The 23377-nt window shown below is 50.3% G+C and overlaps 2 protein-coding genes across 3 annotated transcripts; both read left to right on the plus strand.

Annotated features, from left to right (window-relative positions):
• Positions 1–5034: 5034 nt before the first annotated feature.
• LOC102429581 (saoe class I histocompatibility antigen, A alpha chain-like) lies at positions 5035–8135 on the plus strand. 2 transcript variants are annotated; one of them, XM_023748728.1, is made up of 7 exons: positions 5035–5127; positions 5243–5527; positions 5742–6017; positions 6557–6832; positions 6956–7060; positions 7492–7524; positions 7852–8135. In XM_023748728.1, the coding sequence occupies exons 1-7, from the start codon at positions 5064–5066 to the stop codon at positions 7854–7856; spliced, it is 1044 nt and encodes a 347-aa protein (XP_023604496.1). In that variant the 5' UTR covers positions 5035–5063; the 3' UTR covers positions 7857–8135. The 2 variants fall into 2 exon arrangements, with proteins under 2 accessions (XP_023604496.1, XP_006108147.1); XM_006108085.3 differs by lacking the exons at positions 7492–7524; positions 7852–8135 and having other exon boundaries at positions 6956–7295.
• A 7470-nt stretch (positions 8136–15605) lies between these two features.
• Positions 15606–19248, plus strand: LOC102430199 (zinc finger and SCAN domain-containing protein 5B-like). The gene is made up of 4 exons (XM_023748729.1): positions 15606–16054; positions 16729–16941; positions 17513–17672; positions 18629–19248. Exons 1-4 carry the CDS (start codon positions 15854–15856, stop codon positions 19246–19248), a joined length of 1194 nt encoding a protein of 397 aa, XP_023604497.1. The 5' UTR covers positions 15606–15853.
• Positions 19249–23377: the final 4129 nt, after the last annotated feature.

Here is a 23377-nt window from a genome sequence, read left to right on the forward strand (position 1 = left end):
GCTCCATCCCCAGCAGGGACCGTGTGAGAGGCAACCAATCCATGATTCTCTCAGCATTGATGCTTCTATCCCTTTCTCCTTCTCCTTCCTCACTGTAATCAATAAAACTATAGTAAGAAAAATAAAAGTCAATGGAAAATATATCCTCAGGTGAGCATTTGGAAAAAAATTAAAAATGAAACCTACGGAAGCAGCAACTCTGGGCATGGGCCCTGCACGCTAGTGCCCTGAGCCCCCCAGGTGGTGTAATACTGTGATTCTTCAACAACAGCCGGTCCACCCTGGTTCTCACACCCGGATCACCATGGGGCTTCATTTTAGGTTTATTTTGAAATGACTACAGCATCACAGGAAGTGGTAACACTAACCCAGGGAGGTTAAAAAAATAAATAATTTATGTATTAAAAAAATAAATTAATGCCTGCACGCCGCTCAAGGTGAGTGTATTTAAGCACCAGAAAGGGGACAGGGCAGTGGGCCTACTCCCCTGTTTTCTCCGTTCCGGCTCTTTTCAGAGCCCACCGTGACTCTGGTCTCAACAGAATCAGCATCTCTCAATCCAACTCTCACTGGAACTCTGTTATGTTTTTCTCGTTAATCCTCAACCAGGGATATTTTTTCCATTGGTTTTTGAGAGAGAGGAAGGGAGAAAAGGAGAGAGAGAGAAAGAGAGAGAGAATCATTAATTTGTTTCAGTTATGCATTCATTGATTCTTTTTTAATATATTTTTTTTATTGACTTCAGAGGGGAAGGGAGAGGGAGAGAGAGAAACATCAGTGATGAGAGAGAATCATTGATCGGCTGCCTCCTGCACAACCCCCATTGGGGATTAAGCCCTCAATCAGGGTATGTACCCTGACTCTGAATCGAACCGTGACTTCCTGGTTCATAGGTTGATGCTCAACCACTGAGCCACACTGGTTGGACAACATTCACTGATTCTTGTATGTGCCGTGACCAGAAATTGAACCTGAAACCTTTGCATATCTAAACAATGGTATAACCAACTGAACTGTTTAAACTGTTCTACCCAGCCAGGGTTGAACAGTTTAAACCAGTGATGGCGAACCTTTTGAGCTCGGTGTGTCAAAATTTTGAAAAACCCTAACTTAACTCTGGTGCTGTGTCACATATAGAAATATTCATAATTTTTTTTTATATTTTTGCAACCATAGTAAAAAAAGATTTATATTTTTGAGATTTATTTTATATACTTAAATGCCATTCAACAAAGAAAAATCAACCAAAAATATGTATAAAATGAACAAAAACAGAAAAACAATGTACATTTAGGAAATAATAATAGTAAAAACAATGATAATCAAATGGTACAAAAACTAGAAATTAGTGACTTTTGGTGCTGATGTTTGTCTGCTAATTCTTCGATTGCAGGTTCATACTTGGTTCACTTCAAGGCCAAACAAGAGCCACTAACTTCATCTGTTAGCCGGTTTCTTTTGTTCGTTTTAATATTATTTAATGCTGAGAACAAAGTCTCACAAAAATACGTTGATGAAAAAATTGTTAGCAAAGCCATCGCTAGATTTTTTTATGTCGCTAAAAGTGCCAGGTACTCTGTTCGAAGCACTCAAAATTTCTTGTTCGTAGTTGCACTCTTCTTTATTATTCAAACGATTTCGTTCCAGATGTTCAAGTTTCGACCTTAAGTCAACAAACACATGAGTCCAAATGCTACCTTGAAAATCTGCAAGTTGCATCTCTAAATCATCAGTTTGCATCCATTTGAAATCCTTTAATTCCAAAGTACTGTAGACAACTACATCCAGATACCTAATTATTTTAAGGTCTGTTCTACGCTTCTAAATTGGTTGAATCTTTCGCTGAACTGTTCAAATAACGGGTTTACTATATTCTGGTAAATAAGTATAGACTCCATTACACTCGTTGCAGTGGCCTTCTCGAAATACTTTTTTACCCGAGGAAAATACTCATAAGTTTTAGTTTCAATATCTCGCTTGAAAATTTTAAGTTTACTTTCAAAAGATTTGATGTATCCAAACATCACGTCAATACTTTTGCCAAAACCTTGTAATTTTAAGTTCAGTTCATTCACATGAACAGAGAGATCTGTAAAAAACATCAAATTGCTGACCCACTTATGATCATTGATCCGAGGAAAGTTTGCCAGATCCTTATTGTCAATAAATACCATAATTTATTCAAAGCACTCCACAAATCGCTCAAGTACTTTACCTCGACTCAGCCATCTCACATATTGAACATCACTAGTCCATTGTAGGTTGAATCAACTTCCTGTAAAAGTGCAGAAAATTCTCGCTTGTGAAGGGGTTGAGAAGCTATAAAATTCACAATTTCTGTTACAACTGACATTAAATCATTCCATTCTGAGAATCCCGATTTGGCACACAACACCGCCTGAGGGAGACAGAGATGGAAACATCCAATTATTTCTTATTATTGATGTTTCTATCTCTCTCTTCCTCTTCCTTCTTCTCTGAAATCAATATAAAGGTCCAAACAAGTGGATGTCTAATAGCTTCCATAGACAATTTCACAAATCCCACATTTTTTCACACCATATTTGGTGCCCCATCTGTCGTGACTGACACAATTTTAGAGATATCAATGTTTAGGTCACTGAATGTTTTTATAACAACCTTACATATTTGGTTTCCTGATGTACTTATTGGCACTGATTCTAACTTTATCAACTCTTCTCTCATTGTGAGACCATCAGAATATCTAGCAATAATGGCCAACCGAGCATTTGATGTGACATCAGTAGTTTCATCAAGAGAAATAAAAAAATATTTACAACTATTTAAGTCTTTTTTTAATTGATGTTGTACATTTTTGTTAAGACCTATTATTCTTTGATAGTATTTCTACTGAGTGGTAACTCAGAAATTCTTTTAATAAGAATTTCTTTTGTGGTGACGAAAATGAGGTTCTGGACCCAGACAGTGGGGAGGGTCCCACAGCATGTCCAAGGCACTTTGTGGCCTGAAACTGAACCCTTTAAAAAATAGTTAGGTCCTGGCTGCGTAGCCCACTTGGTTAGAGCACTGGATCAGGGCACATACAAGAATCAACCAATGGAGGCAGAGATACCTGGACAGACAAATCTCTTTTTTGCCCCACTCTCTCTTCTTAGAGAGTTAGAAACATTGATGACAGAGAAACATTGATCAGCTGCCTCCTGCACACCTCCTACCGGTTAGGGCCCATGTTTACATTTATAAAAAAAAAATTGAGCCCTAGCTTTTTTGTCTCTATGGTTGGAGCATAGGTCTGCGGACTGTAGAGTCCCAGGTTTGATTCAGGTCGAGGGCACATGCCCAGGATGTGGTCTCAATTCCCAGTAGGGGACGTGCAGGAGGCAGCAGATCCATGATTCTCTCTCACTATGGTTGTTTCTATCTCTCTCTCCCTCTCCCTTCCTCTCTGAAATCAATAAAAATATATTTTAAAAAATTTTTTATTTCAGAGAGGAACTGAGAGGGAGACAGAGATGGAAACATCCATGATGGGAGAGAACCACGGATAGGGCGCCTCCTGAATGCCCCCCCACTGGGGATCTAGCCCGACACTCTGCAGGTGCCTCACAGGGAATAGCACCCTGGCCTCCTGGTTCATAGGTCAATGCTCAGCCACTGAGCCACACCCGGCCTGGCCCATGGTTACAAAAGAACAAATGGCACAGACACTAGTATTGCTGAGATTTGGTGAACTGGCTCACACTTTCTCAATAATGAACATGAATGCCCAAGCTGGTTTGGCCCGGTGGGTAGAGCATCAGCCTCCAGACTGAAGGTCTGATTCCAGTCAAGGGCACATGTCCGAGTGGTGGGCCTAACCTCCAATGTGGGCTCAATGCCAAATGGGGCGAGCAGGAGGAGGCCAATCAAGATTCTTCCTCATCATTCATGTTTCTGTCTCTCTCCCTCCCTCTCCTTCCTCTCTGAAATCAACAAAAATATATATTTTTAAAAATGAACGTGAGCTTCTCCCTTCAGGAAATATCACCTGGCAGGTGCCAACTGACAGTCCTGTTGTCTTGATACAATGTCAGCTCCCAAGAGAAAACCATAATGTTGGAACAAGGTGTGTCCCACCACGTGAGCTAGACCGCTCCCCAGTGCTGACACGCTTTTCTAGGGGGCTCTGTGGGAACAGCAACACCTGTGAGCTTTGATGACGTGATTAAATGCATCAGCACGGGAAGGTCTCTAGGACTTAGAGACACAAGGCATCACTTTACATCACCTGCATGAGGACAAGAGCCATCCAGCAAGACAGCCCTGGGGACTGTGACAGAACAGAACAGAAACTATTCAATATTCCCCAGCCAGCGGGGCTCAGTGGTTTAACATTGACCTATGAGCCAGGAGGTCAGAGCTCAACTTTTTGTCAGAGCACATGCCTGTGTTGTAGGCTCCATCCCCAGTGTGGGGCGTGTAGGAGGCAACCGATCAATGATTATTTCTTATTATTGATGTTTCTATCTCTCTCTTCCTCTTCCTTCTTCTCTGAAATCAATATAAAACATATATTTTTGAAAAACATGACTCCTGTTATCATCTCACAGGCAGTGAGCAAGCGACATGGATTAATAACAGCTTCACCCTGTGTGACTCCGTGAGGGGTCACTGTGATGACGTCACCACACACACAAGGTTATCTGGGCGCCTGCCTGTGTGTGAGGCCCCACAGAGAAGGTGACACCAAAACCTTGGAAAGTCCCTGAACAGCACAGCGCCTTGGCTAGGCCTCGGGGACAGTGTGACGGGCGCCCCGCGCAGGAGGAGGGGCAGGACCGAGTCCCAGGGCCCAGGCCTGCGCTCAGGGCTCCGCAGGGGACAGAGTCTGGGGGGCAGCTCCGTGGTGGGGACTCCCCAGCGCCTGGTTTCACTTCTCCTCTCCCAACCTGTGTCGGCGACTCCTGCCTGGAGACGATTCTCACTCCCATTGCTGAGCGGTTTCCAGAGCAGCCATTCAGCGTCCCCGCGGCTCCGGGTTACAACTCCTCCGCGGAAGCGCGGGGACTCAGACGGTCCCCCCGACGCCGAGGATACGGGTCATGAGGCCCCCCACCCTCCTCCTGCTGCTCACGGGGGCGCTGGTCCTGACCCCCAGCTGGGCCGGTGAGTGCGGGGTCGGAGGGGGCGGCGGTGCTGGAGGAGCGAGGGGACCCGGCGGGGGCGCGGGGCCGGGAAGGCGCGTGTCCAGCTCCGGCCCTGCCCTCCGTCCGCCCCGCAGGCCCCCACTCCCTGAGGTATTTCCTCACCGCCGTGTCCCGGCCGGGCCGCGGGGAACCCCGATACCTCGAAGTCGGCTACGTGGACGACACGCAGTTCGTGCGGTTCGACAGCGACGCCCCGAATCCGAGGATGGAGCCGCGGGCGCCGTGGATGCAGCAGCCGTGGGTGGAGCGGGAGGACCCGGGGTATTGGGAGGAGGAGACGCTGAGGGCCAAGGGAGCCGCACAGACTTTCCGAGTGAACCTGCAGAACCTGCGCGGCTACTACAACCTCAGCGAGGACGGTGAGCCGCGCGCCGGGCCCCTCACGACCCCCCTCCCCACGGACGGGCCGGGGTCGCCCCGAGGGTCCGGGTCCGAGCGTCACCCCGAGGCGGCGGGACCCGCCCGGCCCCCACCCGGGAGGAGCCGCGGGGACTTTGACCCGATTTCACTTTCAGTTTTAGATTCAGTCCCCGCCGGGCTGGCGGGACGGTGCTGACCGCGGGGCGGGGTCAGGGTCTCACACCTTCCAGAACATGTATGGCTGCGACCTGGGACCCGACGGGCGCCTCCTCCGCGGGTACAAGCAATACGCCTACGATGGCGCCGACTACATCTCCCTGAACGAGGACCTGACCTCCTGGACCGCGGCCGACATGGCGGCTCAGATCACCAAGCGCAAGTGGGAGGGGGCCGGTGTGGCAGAGCATGACAGGAGCTACCTGGAGGGCCTGTGTGTGAAGTTTCTCCGCATTCACCTGGAAAAAGGGAAGGAGACCCTGCAGCGCGCAGGTACCAGGGGCCCTGGGGCCGCCCCCTCTCCCGGGACTGGGGCTCCTACAAGAAGATAACACAGGGGGTCAGTGTCAGACACCCCTCCGTGGGGTCAAGGAGGGAGACCCCTGAATGGCAGGTCAGGTACCAGAGGGACCCCCCTCCTCTCAGGGGCAGTTAGGGGTGCAGGCTCTCCTGGGCTGCAGGGAGACCCCCTGAAAGAGCCCATGAGCGGTCCCCATGGGCCGTGCAGGGGCTCTGGGACCCAACGGGACCTTCTCTCTCAGGCCTTGTGTGCTGCCCACACCCACTGTGTCCGAGGCCTCACCCCAGCTTTTCTGAGTCACATGGCCTGCTGCCCTGGGCTGTGTCTCTCTGATTCTAGAACTTTCTAAAGACTAGAAGGTCCTTCCAGGTGCCTCTGTCCAGGCTGGTGTGTGGGCTGTGTGCTCCCTCCCCCACCCAGGTGTCTGTCCATTCTCAGGATGGTCACATGGGCACTGCTGGAGTGTCCCATGGCGGTTGCAAAGTTCCTGCATTTTCTCCCCTCCCCTCAGACCCTCCAAAGGCACATGTGACCCACCACCCCGTCTCTGCCCGTGAGGTCACCCTGAGGTGCTGGGCGCTGGGCTTCTACCCTGCGGACATCAGCCTGACCTGGCAGCGTGATGGGGAGGACCAGACCCAGGACATGGAGCTGGTGGAGACCAGGCCTGCGGGGGACGGCACCTTCCAGAAGTGGGCGGCCGTGGGGGTGCCCCCTGGAGAGGAGCAGAGATACACGTGCCATGTGCAGCATGAGGGGCTGCCCGAGCCCCTGACCCTGAGATGGGGTGAGGAGGGCCGGTGGGCACAGAGCCTCTTCTCAGGGCAGCAGGGGCCCTGGAGGACCTCAGTGGGGTCGGGGCTGAGGCCTGGGGTCAGGGCCCTCACCCTCCCTTCCCTTCTCCTCCCAGAGCCTCCTTCTCACACCTTCATCTTCATCATCATGGGCATCGCTGGGGTCCTGGTTCTGCTGGGAGCTGTGTCTGGAGCTGTGATGTGGGGGAGACGGCGCTCAGGTGGGCAGGGGTGGGGTCTGAGTGTCTGTCCCACTGGGGGTTCAAGCCCAGGTAGACGTGTGTCCCGCCTCCTTTATGGGAAGCACCATCCCCACCCGTGTGATGGCCAGTGTGGGGCTCTGTGCTCACACTTACTCTGTAGTAAGGTCCGTGGGAAAATGAGGGACCCACTTATCACCTGATGATGCTGGTGGTGGGGACCCCGTTCCCAGCAGTCCCAGGTCAGGGGGCAGGTCCCTGCTGAGCATAGACCTCCAGGAGGGCGATGGGTCCAGTCCTCACACATGCACTTCCCTCAGTTTTCCTGATCCTGTCCTGGGTCTATACACAGGGTTCTGGAAACTTCTCTGGGGCTCAGGACTAGGGCTTTCTTTAGGACCTCATGGCCCTGCCTCCTCCCTAGTCTCTCACGGGATGTTTTCTTCCTGCAGGAGGAACAGGAGGGAGCTATGCTCAGGCTGCCAGTGAGTATGGAGGGGGAACCCCTGAGTCCCTGAGACAGTGCAGATGAGAGCCATTGGGGGAACCCACTCCCCATATTTTCTCCTTGAATCTTCTGTCCTGGGTCTGACCCCGTCCTGTTGTGTCCACGCCAGGCAATGATATGCCCAGGGCTCTGATGTGTCTCTCTGGGCCTATACAGGGGAAACCCTACCGAGGGGAGGGGTTGGCAGAGGGGAGGACTGGGTGGTGGGGAGTCTGTGGGACACTGTGAGCATGAAGTGGGCTTTGAGAATGTCACCAGTTACAGCCACTGACCTGAATCTGTTCATGATGCTTGTCCTCCACAGCGTGAGGCAGCTGCCTTGTGGGGACTGAGTGGTGGAAGATGTTCATGCTCCCACTTCTTGACTCAAGAACCTCTGATTGGGGGGCTGCCCCGCCCTGCACCCCCCACTTTCCTGTCAATAGAGTTGGGCTGGGCCCTCCCCATCCCTGCCTTTACTCCTTGGTGCTCTGAGCTGCCACTTCCTGCTCCGTATTCAAATGAGACTCTGATGTGACTGTGTTCATTGCTTGCCATGGAGCATTGATGGGTTAATTAAAGGAGAAGATCCTAAAGTTTGAGAGGAAATGGATGGAAGCACTGAGAACTTTCCAGAACCCACGTGTTTGCAGTGCTGAGCCTGTCCCAGGTGGGACAGGAGGGGCTGTGAGGAGGAAGCGTGGTTGGGGCCTGTGCATGGCCTGTGCATGGTCAGTGCTCAGTGCATCGTGGGCTTTGATGTAGTCACTCATTGCCCGGGTCACCTCTCTGCTCCTCTGACCTTGTGCCTCAGTGGAACCCTGTCCCACCAGGACCTGTGGTCACAGAGATTCAGGCCTCCCCCAGGCCTTGTCACGTGTCCTAGAGCAGCATCTCCAGGACCCTGGACAGCGAGGCCCTCCTGGGCAGGGCAGCCTGAGCTCAATCCAGGGTCCCACCCTCTGCCCTCATCTCCTGGGTGTTTGTTATTTCTCTCTTTTTTTGGTGGATAGTATGCCTGTTCCTGCCTTTGTGTGAGAGCTTTGGTCTCATTGTCTGGGTGTCCCCATCTTATAGCCACTGGAGGCATTTTGCCCGTCATTGTCCCACAGGCCCAGGGCTCCCTGCACACAGGACCCCGTGGTGTGGAGAGATGGGTGTTCAGGTTCCTCCTGCTCCTGCCTCCTTCTAGGGCCCTGTTCTGCCCTGTCAGCCCCTCCCTGCTGCTCCTGAGGGGCCCTGGAACTCCTGGGTTCATGAAATCACATTTGAGATGATAAATATGTAGACATCACCAATAATGATCCTTACTCGGTAATCATTTCATCAATACCATTTATCATATTAAATCCCCAACAATCAATGTGAAATGAATGCTGCCCTGTGAGATGTTAAAGTCAGTTCCTAATCTAAGGAAGTTAATAAAGTTACATGGAAATTATTCAGGAAATACGTTTTCCCTTTGAGCAGTGCAGCTGTTGAAAGAAGTCTCTCTTTTTTAAGGAATATTGAAGATTTTATGTAAATTTTATCTCAGGGTGGATATGAGCAATACCCACCTTCCAATGGCACAGTTCTGATGTTGGACTTGGGTAACATCACTCCTCCGTCAGTGGAGAGGTTATTTTCTAGAGGAAGACAAACACATTGGAGAATGAAGAGTTGTTTTACCCATTTTCTGTATGTTTAGTCCATTCCTATTTCTGTGAGATTCCTGCGTGTTACAGACAAAATCAAGGTAGGAGCTTGGTTTTCAGTGAGTTGCTTCTCACACCTGCAATGTTTTTACACGGCCGACCCTCTATATTGGCTGATGGGATGGATACACCCTGTTAGACAGTGTGGAAGGTGCCAGGGATAGAGGTGCCACTTGGGTTTCCAGTTCATCACTGTAATGTAGACACGGGGTTCTGCTCCCACTCGGGGTGCAACTTGAGCTTTGCCATCTTGGGGTCCATCTCCGTTGCCATGGTCACTGTCCCCCTGGCCTGAGCCGGTGTCTCCACGGTGGGTCACTCACAGAGTCACCCTCTGGCCTATGGCACCTTCTCCCCTGCAAGGCCTCCCCGTATGGTCCCCTGAGACCAAAGCCCCACCCCCCCGCACCCTGATGCTGGCGGCCCCGTTAACACTGCCACGTGCTGCCCTCCATTTCTGCTCTCTGCCTCCCTGCCTCTGGGGACGCTCACGTGGCTGACGCAGACCTGCCATGTCCTGCTTCCTGCCTCCTCGTTCTTTGTCCCTTGCTGCTGATTTTAAGGGTCATGGAGCACCTGGGACCCTGTGCTGCTGGGCGTGACTATTTAGGATCTAACCTGTGGATGGCAGTTGCGGTGATTTTCACAGCGACTCGGCTCAGTGCTCCTCCACGGGAGCCCAGTGTGGCCCAGGGAGCCCGCAGGAGCTTCTAGAAGGGCTTCAGGTGTAACTGACAGGGAGCACCGGGAGGCTCAGGGGCACAGCGCGCTGCTCTGATGTGTTCCATCCATTCACAGTCATCCCTGCGCCGCCTAAGGATGGGGACCCTCTGACAAATGGGTGCTTCTGCGCCTTTGACGTTGTGCGAACATCAAGAGCCCTAACACGTCGATGGTCTAGCCCAGTGGTTGGCAAACTCATTAGTCAACAGAGCCAAATATCAACAGTACAACGATTGAAATTTCTTTTGAGAGCCAAATTTTTTAAACTTAAACTATATAGGTAAGTACATTGTTATTAACTTAATTAGGGTACTCCTAAGGCTTAGGAAGAGCCACACTCAAGGGGCCAAAGAGCTGCCTGTGGCTCTGGAGCCGCAGTTTGCCGACCATGGGGCTAGTCGACTGCTTGGCAGGGGTTGCTCCGAGGCTGAGCATGGACCCCCGCACCAGGAGGTCCCCAGTTAAATGCCCTGTTCGGTTCATGAGGGGTTTCTGGATCCAACCCCAGTAGGGTGCTTACAGGAGTCAGCCCATCCATGTTTCCATCTCTCTCTCTCTCTCTCTCTCTCTCTCTCTCTCTCTCTCTCTCTCTCTCTTTCTCTCTCTCTCTATCTCCCCTCTTACTCTCTCTAATAATCAAAGAAAAAAAACCCCAGCTTTCCTGATGCTCACAGTGTGACAGGAAGGACAGGGAATGATGAGAACGCGCACAGCAGTGACTCACATGGGCTGTGCTCCCGGCCTCTGTGGCCGGGAAACCACAATCCCACAGTCATAGCCTTGACTCCTGTTCTGCGGGCTGACTGCGCTCAGCGGCCCCTCTTCTGCTCCATGTGACACGGGCTGGGGAGGGATCATTGGAAGCCGGCTGGAGGTCCTTGGGCTCTGAGGTGGGTACTGCTCCCAGCCGGGCCCTTGGAAGCCGGCTGGAGGTCCTTGGGCTCTGAGGTGGGTACTGCTCCCAGCCGGGCCCCTGGCTCCAGGGGGCATGGGTCAAGGGCACAGATCAGACCCACAGGCCCCTCATGTCAGACACACAGGCCCCTCATGTCACACCCACAGGCCCCTCATGTCAGACACACAGGCCCTCATGTCACACCCACAGGCCCCTCATGTCAGACACATAGGCCCTCATGTCACACCCACAGGCCCCTCATGTCAGACACACAGGCCCTCATGTCACACCCACAGGCCCCTCATGTCACACACACAGGCTCTCATGTCAGACCCACAGACACCATGTTTCAGACCCATAGTTGCAATCTTCTTCATTATTCAAACGATTTCATTCCAGATTTTCAAGTTTCAACCTTAAGTTGACAAACACATGAGTTCAAATGCTACCTTGAAAATCCTCAATTTGTATCCATTGGAAATCCTTTAATTCCAAAGTACTGTAAACAACTACATCCAGATACTTAATTATTTTAATGGTCTGTTCTATGCTTCTAAATTGGTTGAATCTTTCATTGAACTGTTCAAATAATGAGTTTACAATATAATGGTACATAAGTATGGGCTCAATTACACTCGTTGTAGTGGCCTTCTCCAAATACTTTTTTTTATCCGAGCTTGTGTTCATTGATTGGTCTGAAACTTCCCCAAAAATGGTGGCGGTCAGCTTTCCTGCTCCCGAGTAACCACTTCCCAGTCAGACTGGAATGAAAGATGTGGGTGCTTCTGAGATGCTTGTCCTGGCACCTGCAGGGGAGACCTATGGGTCTGCGGTCACTGAGCCCAATGGACTGAATGAAGGTCCTGGGTTCCATTTCAGTCAAGGTCATGTACTGGTTGGGGGCAGGATCCTGGGCCCTGGTCCCGTGCTTGGGGGAGGCAACCAATCAATGTGTCTCTTTCAATACATGTTTCTCTCTGTCTCTTTGCCTCCTTTCCACTCTCTCTAAATATCAATGGAAAATATATCCTCCAGTGAGGTTTAGCACTAACAACAACAACAACAACAAAAAGTTAAAATAAAATAAAATAAAAATAAAAAGGCAAGAAAAAAATGTCTAAGAGCTAGAACAGGGCTTCCCTGGGAAGATCTCCACTGTCAACACCACTGTCCAGGACAGGTGCCCGAGGTGGGTACTAACCATCACACCTGCTCATAGAAAAGGAACAAGCCTGGGGTGGGGGGGTAGGATGACTGTCCCGAGGTCACACAGGAAATGAGTCCTGAGCTGGGATTTGAAGCCAAGTAGGGTGCCCTGGGCATGCCTGCTCGGCCCTTGTGAAAAACTGCTTCTCCCTTCCACGAAACACCAGCAGAAGCACAGCTCAGGACTCACTGGGCACGTCTGGGTCTCCTGTGCACTTATCTCATGGCCCCACATGCATGTGGTTGGTGTGATGTTGTCCTGCAGACAAATTCCATGATACCTAGTGGAGGCAGCCTGGGTTTGTGCTGTCTGTTTCCAGGAGAGCTCAGCTCCAGGCATCAGCACTCACTACAGTGCCTCCTCTCCTCACTCCAGAGTCTGCTCAGTGGCGCTGTCTACTCTAGGAGACTCAGAGTTCCCCAGAGTCAGAGCCTGGCACACACACTGGGTGCTCAGGGGTGTCTGTGGGGTGAGTGACTGACAGGAGAAGGATGGGGGCCTAGAGGCAGAGCTCCACATGGCAGCAGGGGGCTGGCCACAGCTGGCCTTCCTCACACCGCCATGAACCACCTATTCATTCCACAGACATCTAAGGAGCCATGATTGCTCCTGAGGGCGAGGAGCCGTTTCTGTCCTGGCTTCTGGAGTAGCCACCTGCCATGTTTCTGCCCGCTGCCTCCTCCAGCCCTGCCTGGCACCAGGAGCTGCCCCTCCCCTGCCTGGCTCCTCCCTGGTCTAAGCCGACCTGTACCCCAATGTCCTCGGGTCCTTCCCAGCTGTTTCTGCCCAAAACCCCGCTGTCGTGGGAGGCGGGGGTCTGGGCCGGTGAGCGGGCGGAGCTGCCCACGGTTGGGGCTGGGGGAGCTTCTGTTCCGAGTGGACTTGACTTTTTTCCTGAGTTCAAAGTAGCCTGTGTTTTTCTTCTGAATTTAGTCCCAGTTCGCAAAGGGCAATGAGAAGTCCAGACACTCAGATCTCCCCTCCGCCCACCCCTCCTGACCCCGCCCGCCCCACCCGTGGAAGGGGCCTCCGCATGGTCCCCTGCCCCCCCCCTCCCTCGGGCGCACACCCTTTGGGGGCTGGGGGGCATCGTGGCGGGCCAGGGGCCCAGGAGAGGAAGGCAGGTGGGCTCCTTGGGCAGAGGGGCAGCTGAAGGCAGGGGAGGGGCCTGGCAGCGGCTCTGTGGTCTGCCACCCAGGAAGGCAGGAGGGAGACGGAGATGCCGGCTCTGCGAAGCCCCTGGATACAATTCACCAGCATCTGCCCAGAAATAAAGTCACTGATGAGGTGCCAGCCCGTCCCGGGTTCTGTAGGGGTGCCACCCTCGGGGGGCGGAGGGAGGGTTTTTGGGAACCCACCCAGCTCCTGGGCAGACCTTCCTGCCCTTGAGTCTAGAGAGGGGATCCAGTGAGAGATGATGGAGGTGAAGGCTCCCCCATTTCCACCAGCGGGAGATACGCACACCTGCTGCGGCCCCAGGATCAGGTCACCCCACGTCCCTCAGAGGCAGGGAAAGGGCCGGCTCAGCACCAGGCCCGCCGGGGCGGTGGTTCTGGAGACTGGGCTGTGATCAGGAGCCAGGCTGGTGCTCCCAGAGATCTGTGCGCGCCTGGCTCGGGGTGGGGATGGTCCTTCTGTCCCACCTCCTTGGGGTCTGGCCAGGGGCTCTGTAGTTCCTCCGCCTCGGCACCCCCTCCCGTATCCGGCCCTTGGCCTGGAACAGGGGCAACGCCAGGCCCCACCCACCTGCCGGGTGAGTGATGGGAGCAGCCTGGGCCGCCCTCGCTTGGTCCCTGAATCCCTCTCAGTCCCAATGTCCAAACACACACCGAATCCGTGACCTCCTGGACCCCCCTCACCCTCCAGGTCCAGCCGCTTCCGACGGCTGGGAACTCACAGCTTCCGATGGCTCTCACCGGTGACGCTGAGGAGGAGAGATGGCAGCGAGCTCCCGCCAAGCGGAATCCTCCTGGTCTGCGACCGGGTCTCCATCGCCTGCAGACCAGGCTGGCTTTTTTATTTATTTATTTATTTAAAATATATTGTATTGATTTTTTACAGAGAGGAAGGGAGAGGGACAGAGAGCTAGAAACATCATGAGAGAGAAACATCGATCAGCTGCCTCCTGCACACCGGCTCCTAAGGTACATGTGCCCACAACTAAGGTACCTGCCCTTGACCAGAATCGAACCTGGGACACTTCAGTTCTCAGGCTGATGCTCTGTCCACTGAGCCCAGCAGGTTAGGGCGGGCTTTTTTATTTTTTAAAAAATAAATTATTTTCTTTTTAAATTACTTCTAGGGACAGAAAGAGAGGGGGGGCGGGGGAGAAACATTGAACCTATTGAGCTTGAACCCAAAACCAGGGCATGTGCCCAAATGGGGAATCGAACCCGCGACCCTCCGTGACCCCTCGGCACTCAGGCCCGCGCTGGTATCCCTGAGTCACACCCGCCAGGGCTGGTCTGCGTGTCTGAGTCCTGACACGCTTCAGACACGTGCTAAGCAGCTCATAGGCCAACACGCCCCATGGGGCCGCAGGCGTTTCTCTCCCGGAAACCATGTCCCAGCGGATTATGAAAAATGGATCAACCCTGGTCTCTAACCAATCACAGGGCGGGGCGGGAACAAGAAGTGATGCCCAGAGCGCGAATATAAACAGGCGGGTTTTAGCGCATGGCACAGAGTTCGCCAGTCTGGGCTGCAGGAACTGCTGGTGCGGGGGCTGGGGAGGCGGTGAGTGAGGCGAGGGCATCCAAGACCTGGGGTTTGGAAGTGATTACAATAAGTCAATATCTGTAGGAGCTTAATTCTCTTAGGATTCTTTTGTGCTGTCTCTTGTCTGGGACAAAGTAGAAATGTTGGGGGGAAATTATAGCTTGATATTTACAACATATTAAATCCCATGGAATTCCAGGTTGTAAATATTTGTTTTCTGTATTTTCCTATAGAATCATGACCAAATAGTGATTATAATTTACCAATGGAATTGCTGTATCTTATCTTTTTTTAATTGATGGTTTTTGAAAGAGAGAGAGAGATTTGTTGTTGCACTTAGCATTGCATTCATTGGTTGACTCCTGTCTGTGCTCTGACCAGGCATGGAATCTGCAAACTTGACCTAGGAGAAAGACACACTAACCAACTGAGCTGTCTTGAGGAGAAGCAATAAACACTGATGTTATTGTTGAAATAGATTTTGGAGCTCGGCCAGTGTTGTTCAGTTGTTGAGTGTTGACCAATGAACGAACAGATCACTGGATTGTTTCCTGGTCAGGCACATGCCCAGCTTTCAGGCTCAGTCCACATTGGAGGGCCAGCAGGTGTCAACTAATTGATGTTTCTTTCTCTCTCTCCTCTTCATTCATCTATCTAAAATCAATAAAATGAAATATTGTTTAAGAGAAGAATACTATGGGTTAACTTCCAGGGTACTCAATATGGGACCAGTGAGGGGTGTTTAGTATTGGGTGCATCAGGAGGTGAAACCCATCTCTTTCTCTCCTCTCTTTCTGCCAGAACTGTGAACCTGTTACTGAGTCCATACCTCCAGTCGCTCTCCATCAGGAGCTGACTTCAGGCTGGGTTTGCTGCAGTCCAATTAGAGACGTTCCCAGGGAATATGGCTACAGACTAGGCATTTTCCAATGGTCATGGGCACCCACAGGGCAGCCTGGGCTGGGACCTGACACCAGCCGGACTGCCCCAGGAAAACCTCACTGAAGAACAGCACTGGGACTCTGAGAAGTGGCACTTGCTCTTCAGAGCCTTCCAACACCCAAAGGACTCGGACCCACTCCAGAGCATGCACACAATGTCTGCGCTCCTCCATCGCTGGCTGAGGCCGGATGTGCTCACCAAGAAGCAGATCTTGGATAAGCTTCTGCTGGAGAAGTTCATGACCTGCATGCCCCTGGAGCTGCAGGTCTTGGTGAGGGAGAGGCTTGTGCAGAGCTGTGAGGAACTTAAGGTCTTGCTGAGAAATAAGAAGAAACCCAGGAAATGGGTGAGTGGAAACCTCATGATGGGCAAGGGGAAGGGAGGCCAGTAAATGTACACAGCGGCATTCTTTAATTTTCTGTGTTTCATTTTTTAAATATATTTGTGTTGATTTCAGAGAGAGAGAGGGAGAGAGAGAGAGAAACATCAATGATGAGAGAAAATCATTGTTTGGCCCCTCCTGCATGCCTCTGCAGTAAGAATCAAGCCCACAACCCAGTGTGACGCCCTGGCCTGGAATCAAATCCTGACCTCCAGGTTCATAGGTAGGTAGATACTTAGGCACTGAGCCAATGGCGGGCAGGCCGCATTAGCATTCCTGAGATGGACATCTTCTGACATTTGACCTCCGTCCTCAGGCTCACTTTCCCACTGACCTCAGAATAACCTCAGGGGGTAGACTTGTCGGTTCTGCCTCAGGGGTGGGGAAACTGAGGCACAGACCAGGTGCAAGGACGGTGCTTTTCTCTGCAGGGAGCCTCTACCAATGTTGGTTGCCACCATTTGGGAGGTTGTATTTGATTGATTGATTAAAACAATCACTTTTTTGTAGAGAATGAGGAAGGGGGAGAGAGGGAAACATCCATGTGTTGTTCCACTGAAAGTGTGAGTGTTGAGTAGGACACACGCAAGGAGTAGGACACATCCCGGGTCTTATCTTGTTTAATTTTCTCCCCACAGAAGGTTGTCACCTTCCAAGGGCAGAAGTATCTTGAGGAAAATTTTGATGTCCAGATGCCTGACGAGGAAGTTGCTGACACAGACCACGTGTTGGAATTGTCCATGAAGTACCAATCCCCCATTAGTAAGACGGGGGTACATCCTGGGAAGAGCCAGGTTGTCAACAGAGAGCCGGGGAACCAGCCAGGAACCAGTGACGTGGTGTGGGCACAGGTGAGTGTGTGATGCCCTGATCTGTGGGGACAGGTGGGAGCTGGTACTAGTGGATGTGGTGATCATAGCTGCTACAGCTGTGGGTTTGATTCCCAGTCAAGAGCACATACTTGGGCTGCAGGTTCCATTCCCTGCCCAGTTGGGGTGATTGCAGGAGTCAATCAATCAATATGTGTCTCCCATTGATGTCTCTGTCTCTCCTTCTGCCTCTCTCTGTCTTTTTCTCTCACTCTCTCTTTCTCTTGCTCTACTCTCTCTCCACCTCCCTTCTTGCTCTCTAAAAATCAATGGGAAAAATATCCTGGGGTGAGGATTAACAACAAGAACAAAAAGTGTAAGGAATGTCATGTATGAGCTTGAAGTAAAGGTGTGATGGGTCCACATAGGGACAGACTTGGGAGTTGGGGGTGATGGGCTTGGCCCCAAGAAAGTCTAGGCAGAGCCACAAAACTGTGGTGTTAGGTAAGCTGGGGTCTAAGGTCAGGGAGATGGACAGGACGGGGGAAGGAGGGATGGAGCTTCCCACCCCTGGTTTCAAACACATTTAACCCCCCTTGGTTACCCATGTCAGGGGCAGAAAGTCTTCTTGCTGGAGGCGATTCCCAAGAAAAGTGATCTGGAGGCTGTGAGGCCCATGGAGAATTTGGTGAAGTTGGAGAAGGATGTGATGGAAGACAGGGAAGAGGCAGCAGTAGTCACATCTCCAGAGCCTTCACTTCCCAGCAGTCCTGGTGAGTATGGAAACTGGGCTTGTAGAGCAATGATTATTGTGTCATCAATCAGCGAGCTAGAGACAAGACGCCTTAATGAACCAATTGGTTAGGAGTCTTTATGACATGCAGGCTCAGAGGAGAATATCTCTGTCAAATCCAGAGAAAACAAAGGAAAGAGTATTCCTTTTTTGAATATCCTTCTAAGTCCTTCTGTAAGTTATTTTTCCAGACAGCTTGTGGTCTTGAGTAGGAATCATATCTAACAAACACCTGACATGGGAATATTATCAGTATCAGCTTCTCAGCCCCTTAGGTTTGATAGCTAGCTTGCCAGGTCAGACAGTTACATTTATCTTTTCTATTATTTAAGCTAAAAAACAATGTTAATTTACAGAATAACAGACCTTCTGAAAATGGCAGAGTTGACTTACAGAACAAGGGACTCTCTGAAAATAGCAGAGCATTTCAAACAGCAGCTTCACAAAATAGAGATTACTATGCTTCATTATTGATGCCCCCTCTGCTGGGTCCCCACCTGGGCATCCAGCGTGGTCATCTATTGGGGACGGTTGGCTCTCAATGCCAAGCCTTCTCTATCACAGACTCTTGGGTGCCCTAACGTCTAAATTCTCGGGTTTGTTGGTTGATGGGAATGTTTTACAACCTACATCGGCTTTGGTTCAAAGGCGTTTGGTAGTGTTAAAAGTGCTCTTTTAATAAAAAAATATACTTATATTTATTTTTAGAGAGAGTGGAGGGTAGATAGAGAGAGATAGAAACATGGATGATAGGGAAAATAATCGATTGGCTGCCTTCTGCCTGGCATCCACCGGGGGTCGAGCCCCACAACCAGGGTATGTGCCCTGACAGGGAGTGGAGGTGGCAACTTCTTGGTTCCTGGGTGGATGCTCAGTCCCTGAGCTGAGTTGAAAGTGCTCTTTGATTAATATTGTGTGCTGAATGCTTTCTTTCAGGAGACTCGGTGAAGACAGAGGGGGAGCAGAACCCTCCGGAAGGAATTGGCCTGGAGAGTGTGGATGCCGGTGACGTACCTCCCACCCATGCTCCGGAGACACAGGCTTTGAGTCAGCGTCCAAAGAGAAGAGGTTCTGGGAATGCAGGAGGTGCCACCAAGAGAAAAAGGGACAACACTCCCACGCCCCAAGAGGAGCCTCAAGAAGGAGCCATGTCGTTGGATAGAGGAGAAGTCACCAGACAGCACGGGTGCAATTCAGTGGGTGCGTCAAGCACCATGGAGCCCACTGGTCACGCTGTTGGCAAAGAACCCAGGAGAAAGGTACCCTACGAGTGCCAAGACTGCAGCAAAAGGTTCAGCTACAAATCGCAGTTAGACCTTCACCGGAGGACACACACAGGAGAGAGACCCTTCCAGTGCCTTGTGTGTTCCAAGGGCTTCATTCAGTCCTCGGACCTCCGGGTCCACCAGATGATCCACACGGGCGAGAAGCCGTTCTGCTGTACAGTCTGCCAGAAGAGGTTCACCCACAACTGCCATACGAGTGCGACGTCTGCCACAAAAGTTTCCTCCACCGTGGGAATCTCAACGTCCACATGCGCACCCACACGGGCCTGAGAATCTCAACGTCCACATGCGCACCCACACGGGCCTGAGACCCTACCCGTGTCCCCATTGCCACCTGGCCTTCTGCTCCAGGTCCCTTCTGACCAAGAAGGACATTAACGGGTCTCTCTCCTGTGTGTGTCCCTTGGTGAAGGTGTAACAGATTGGTAACTGAAACTTTTGATGCAAAAATGGTCGATGAGCACTTAGATGGGGTTCTATGAATTAGAATTGGGGTCCTTGAGTAATTATTCATGTTTCCTATTGGCCCCATACTCTGTCAGTCTTGCTGTTCGTTTCAATAAATATTTCATGATTCAATCATTATCTCTTGTTTGTCCTCTGTTATCCTTTATTTTTATGTAGAATAGGGAGGTCCCAGGAGAGTGACCAGATTCCCTACAGAATACCCAGTGCAATGTGGATGTCAGATACATCACATTTTTTATTTTCTATATATATTTGTATTGATTTCTAAGGGGAAGGCAGAGGGAAGGGAGAGATGGACACGTCAATGATGAGAGAATCATGGATGGGCTGCCCCCTGCACGCCCCCTACTGGGGATGCAGCCTGAAACCCGCACATGTGCCCTTGAATGGAATTGAACCTGGGACCCTTCAGTCCGCAGGCCAACACTCTATCTACTGAGCCAAACCAGCGAAGGCCACAGCATTTTAGAGAGAGAGAGAGAGAGAGAGAGAGAGAAAGAGAGAGAGAGAGAGAGAGAGAGAGAGAGGAGAGAGAGAGAGAGAGAGAGAGAGAGAGAGAGAGAGAGAGAGAGAGAGATTGGTTGCTCCCTGTAGGCACCTGTTCCAAGGATTGAATCTATCTTTTGCTGCACAAGATGATGCTCAACTAACGGAGACTCTCCCGCACCCGGGCTTGGTGGCCACACCCACAGATAAGGGTTTGCCTGTTCTGGGGTATGGCTCCCCAGGGGATTCTCCTGTATGACTGACTCTGTTGGTCAGAGCTCTCTGGTTGCCCAGTGTGGTAACTGTGCTGACTGCTCTGTGGTGACTCCAGGTCTGCAAAGTCTTTTTGAAAAAAGGGGGGCCATTTCAGTGTCTGGGACACCCCCCTGGATGCCTAGCCCACACGAGATGGACCCTGCTGTGTGTCCCGGATGTCTGCTCATCACCTCCCTGGTACCCACACCCGGACATTGTCTGGTGGGGAGAGTTAGGACTCAGGAGGAGGGTGAGTGGGTCCCTTGTGTCAAACAATTCAGTCACTCCTGCCTCTTCAGCTATGGCCCCCGACTGCAGGCATCCACACAGCTGGGCCACTTGTTGGCAATGAAACCTACTGAAGCAGCCCTGTTAGGTCGCTCAGTGGTTAGACCCCCAAACTGAAGCATCCCTGGTTTTGGTCCCAGTCAAGGGCACGTACCTTGAAGACTGTACACAAAGACCACAAGGGGGTGCACCAAACGTGTCCTCCTCAGGTAATTCGGGAGGCTTAACCACTGGGCCCTAGAGGACACTTAGCACAGAAAACCACTTTATCAACACAGGGAAGCATAAAAAATGCGTAGACAAAGAAACAGGACACAAATGACAGAAATGGAGAAAAGCAAACTACTGGATATAGAGTTCAAAACCACATTTTTAGGTTTTTTAAGAATTTTCTAGAAACTGCCGATAAACTTAATGAGACCTACAAGAAATCTAATGAGACCCTTGAGGTTATGATAAAGGACCAACTAGAAATTAAGCATACACTGACTGAAATAAACAATATTATACAGACTCCCAACAGCAGACTAGATGATCGCAAGAATCAAGTCAACGATGTGAAATATAAAGAAGCAAAAAACACCGAACCGGAAAAGCAAAATGAAAAAAGAATCCAAAAATACGGAAGATAGTGTAAGGAGCCTCTGGGACAGCTTCAAGCATACCAACATCCGAATTATAGGGGTGCCAGAAGAAGAGAGAGAGCAAGATATTGAAAACCTATTTGAAGAAATAATGACAGAAAACTTCCCCTACCTGGTGAAAGAAATAGACTTACAAGTCCAGGAAGTGCAGAGAACCCCAAACAAAAGGAATCCAAAGAGGACCACACCAAGACACATCATAATTAAAATGCCAAGAGCGAAAGACAAAGAGAGAATCTTACAAGCAGCAAGAGAAAGAAAGTCAGTTACCTACAAGGGAGTACCCATACGACTGTCAGCTGATTTCTCAACAGAAACTTTGCAGGCCAGAAGGGGGTGGCAAGAAATATTCAAAGTGATGTATAGCAAGAACCTACAACCAAGATTACTTTATCCAGCAAAGCTATCATTCAGAATTGAAGGTCAGATAAAGAGATTCACAGATAAGAAAAAGCTAAAGGAGTTCATCACCACCAAACCAGTATTATATGAAATGCTGAAAGGTATCCTTTAAGAAGAGAAAGAAGAAGAAAAAGGTAAAGATACAAATTATGAACAACAGACCGAGGGGAGACCAAGATGGCGGCATAGGTAAACACCTGAGATTGCTGCCGCAAACAACCACTTAAAAATACAACTAAAAGACGGAACGGACATCACCCAGAACCACAGGAAGGCTGGCCAAGGACAGACTCTTCAACTAGAAGGAAAGACAACAGCATACCGAGGCTCAGAAGAGGCGCAGTGTGGAAAATACAAAGGTGCGGAGGTGCGAGAGAAGAGCGGGCTGGTGGCTGAGTGCGTGGTTGTCGTTTTCAATCAGGAGGGAGTCTCAGACTCTGAGCTCCAGATCCGGGCAAGTCTCTGGGGACTCAGACTCAAACGGGAGAAGTGGGATTGTCTGGCATCAGTTGAAATGTGAGGGCAGCCTTCTCTCCGAGATTTGCAGCTGTGGCTGGGGTTCTGAGAAGCAGAGCCTCTGAGAACGGGACTGAGAGCAGTCATAACTGCTCCCTCTGCCCACCCTGTTGAGCCCGCCCCGCCCAAGCCCTGCGCAGAGCCATTTGCCGGATCGCCTCAGGCAAAGGCTAGATTAGCACCTCCCCAGAGGACAGAAGTTTTCCACACAGCTGATTCTCACAGCCAGTCGGCCTGGTGGTCAAATCCCTCTAGTATTAACTATAACAATCAAGGCTTAACTAGAACAAGACTGCACACAAAGACCACAAGGGGGTGCACCAAGAAAGCATAAAAGATGCGGAGACAAAAAAACATGACAGAAATGGAGGATATAGAGCTAAAAAATGCAATTTTGAGGGCTTGCAATAATGTGCTAGAAGCAGCCAATAAACTTGATGAGAGACTCACGAAAACTAATGAGACCCTCGATGTTGTGATAAAGAACCAACTAGAAATTAAGCATACACGGACTGAAATAAAGAATATTATACAGACACCCAATAGCAGACCAGAGGAGCGCAAGAATCAAGTCAAAGATTTGAAATTCGAAGAAGCAAAAAACACCCAACCGGAAAAGCAAAAGGAAAAAAGAATCCGAAAATAGGAAGATAGTGTAAGGAGCCTCTGGGACAGCTTCAAGCGTACAAACATCAGAATAATAGGGGTGCCAGAAGATGAGAGACAGCAAGATACTGAAAACCTATTTGAAGAAATAATGGCAGAAAACTTCCCCCACCTGGTGAAAGAAATGGACTTACAGGTCCAAGAAGCGCAGAGAACCCCAAACAAAAGGAATCCAAAGAGGACCACACCAAGACACATCATAATTAAAATGCCAAGAGCGAAAGACAAAGAGAGAATCTTAAAAGCAGCAAGAGAAAGAGACTTAATTACCTACAAGGGAATACCCATACGACTGTCAGCTGATTTCTCAACAGAAACTTTGCAGGCCAGAAGGGAATGGCAAGAAATATTCAAAGTGCTGAATACCAAGAACCTACAACCAAGAGTACTTTATCCAGCAAAGCTATCATTCAGAATTGAAGGTCAGATAAAGAGCTTCACAGATAAGGAAAAGCTAAAGGAGTTCATCACCACTAAACCAGTATTATACGAAATGCTGAAAGGTATCCTTTAAGAAGAGGAAGAAGAAAAAGGTAAAGATACAAATTGTGAACAACAAACATGCATCTATCAACAAGTGAATCTAAGAATCAAGTGAATAAATAATCTGATGTACAGAATGAACTGCCTGATTATAATGAATCAGGGACATAGAAAGGGAATGGACTGACTCT

The sequence above is a fragment of the Myotis lucifugus genome, unplaced genomic scaffold (assembly GCF_000147115.1).
Source record: "Myotis lucifugus unplaced genomic scaffold, Myoluc2.0 scaffold_1734, whole genome shotgun sequence".
Taxonomy (NCBI): domain Eukaryota; kingdom Metazoa; phylum Chordata; class Mammalia; order Chiroptera; family Vespertilionidae; genus Myotis; species Myotis lucifugus.

Coding starts and splice junctions, on each gene's coding strand:
- LOC102429581 (XM_006108085.3), top strand. CDS start 5,064: ATGAGGCCCCCCACCCTCCTCCTGCTGCTCACGGGGGCGCTGGTCCTG. Junction 5,528..5,741: donor CTACAACCTCAGCGAGGACG/GTGAGCCGCGCG, acceptor GGGCGGGGTCAG/GGTCTCACACCTTCCAGAAC. Junction 6,833..6,955: donor GCCCCTGACCCTGAGATGGG/GTGAGGAGGGCC, acceptor TTCTCCTCCCAG/AGCCTCCTTCTCACACCTTC.
- LOC102430199 (XM_023748729.1), top strand. CDS start 15,854: ATGCACACAATGTCTGCGCTCCTCCATCGCTGGCTGAGGCCGGATGTG. Junction 16,942..17,512: donor GTGACGTGGTGTGGGCACAG/GTGAGTGTGTGA, acceptor TACCCATGTCAG/GGGCAGAAAGTCTTCTTGCT. Junction 17,673..18,628: donor TTCACTTCCCAGCAGTCCTG/GTGAGTATGGAA, acceptor GCTTTCTTTCAG/GAGACTCGGTGAAGACAGAG.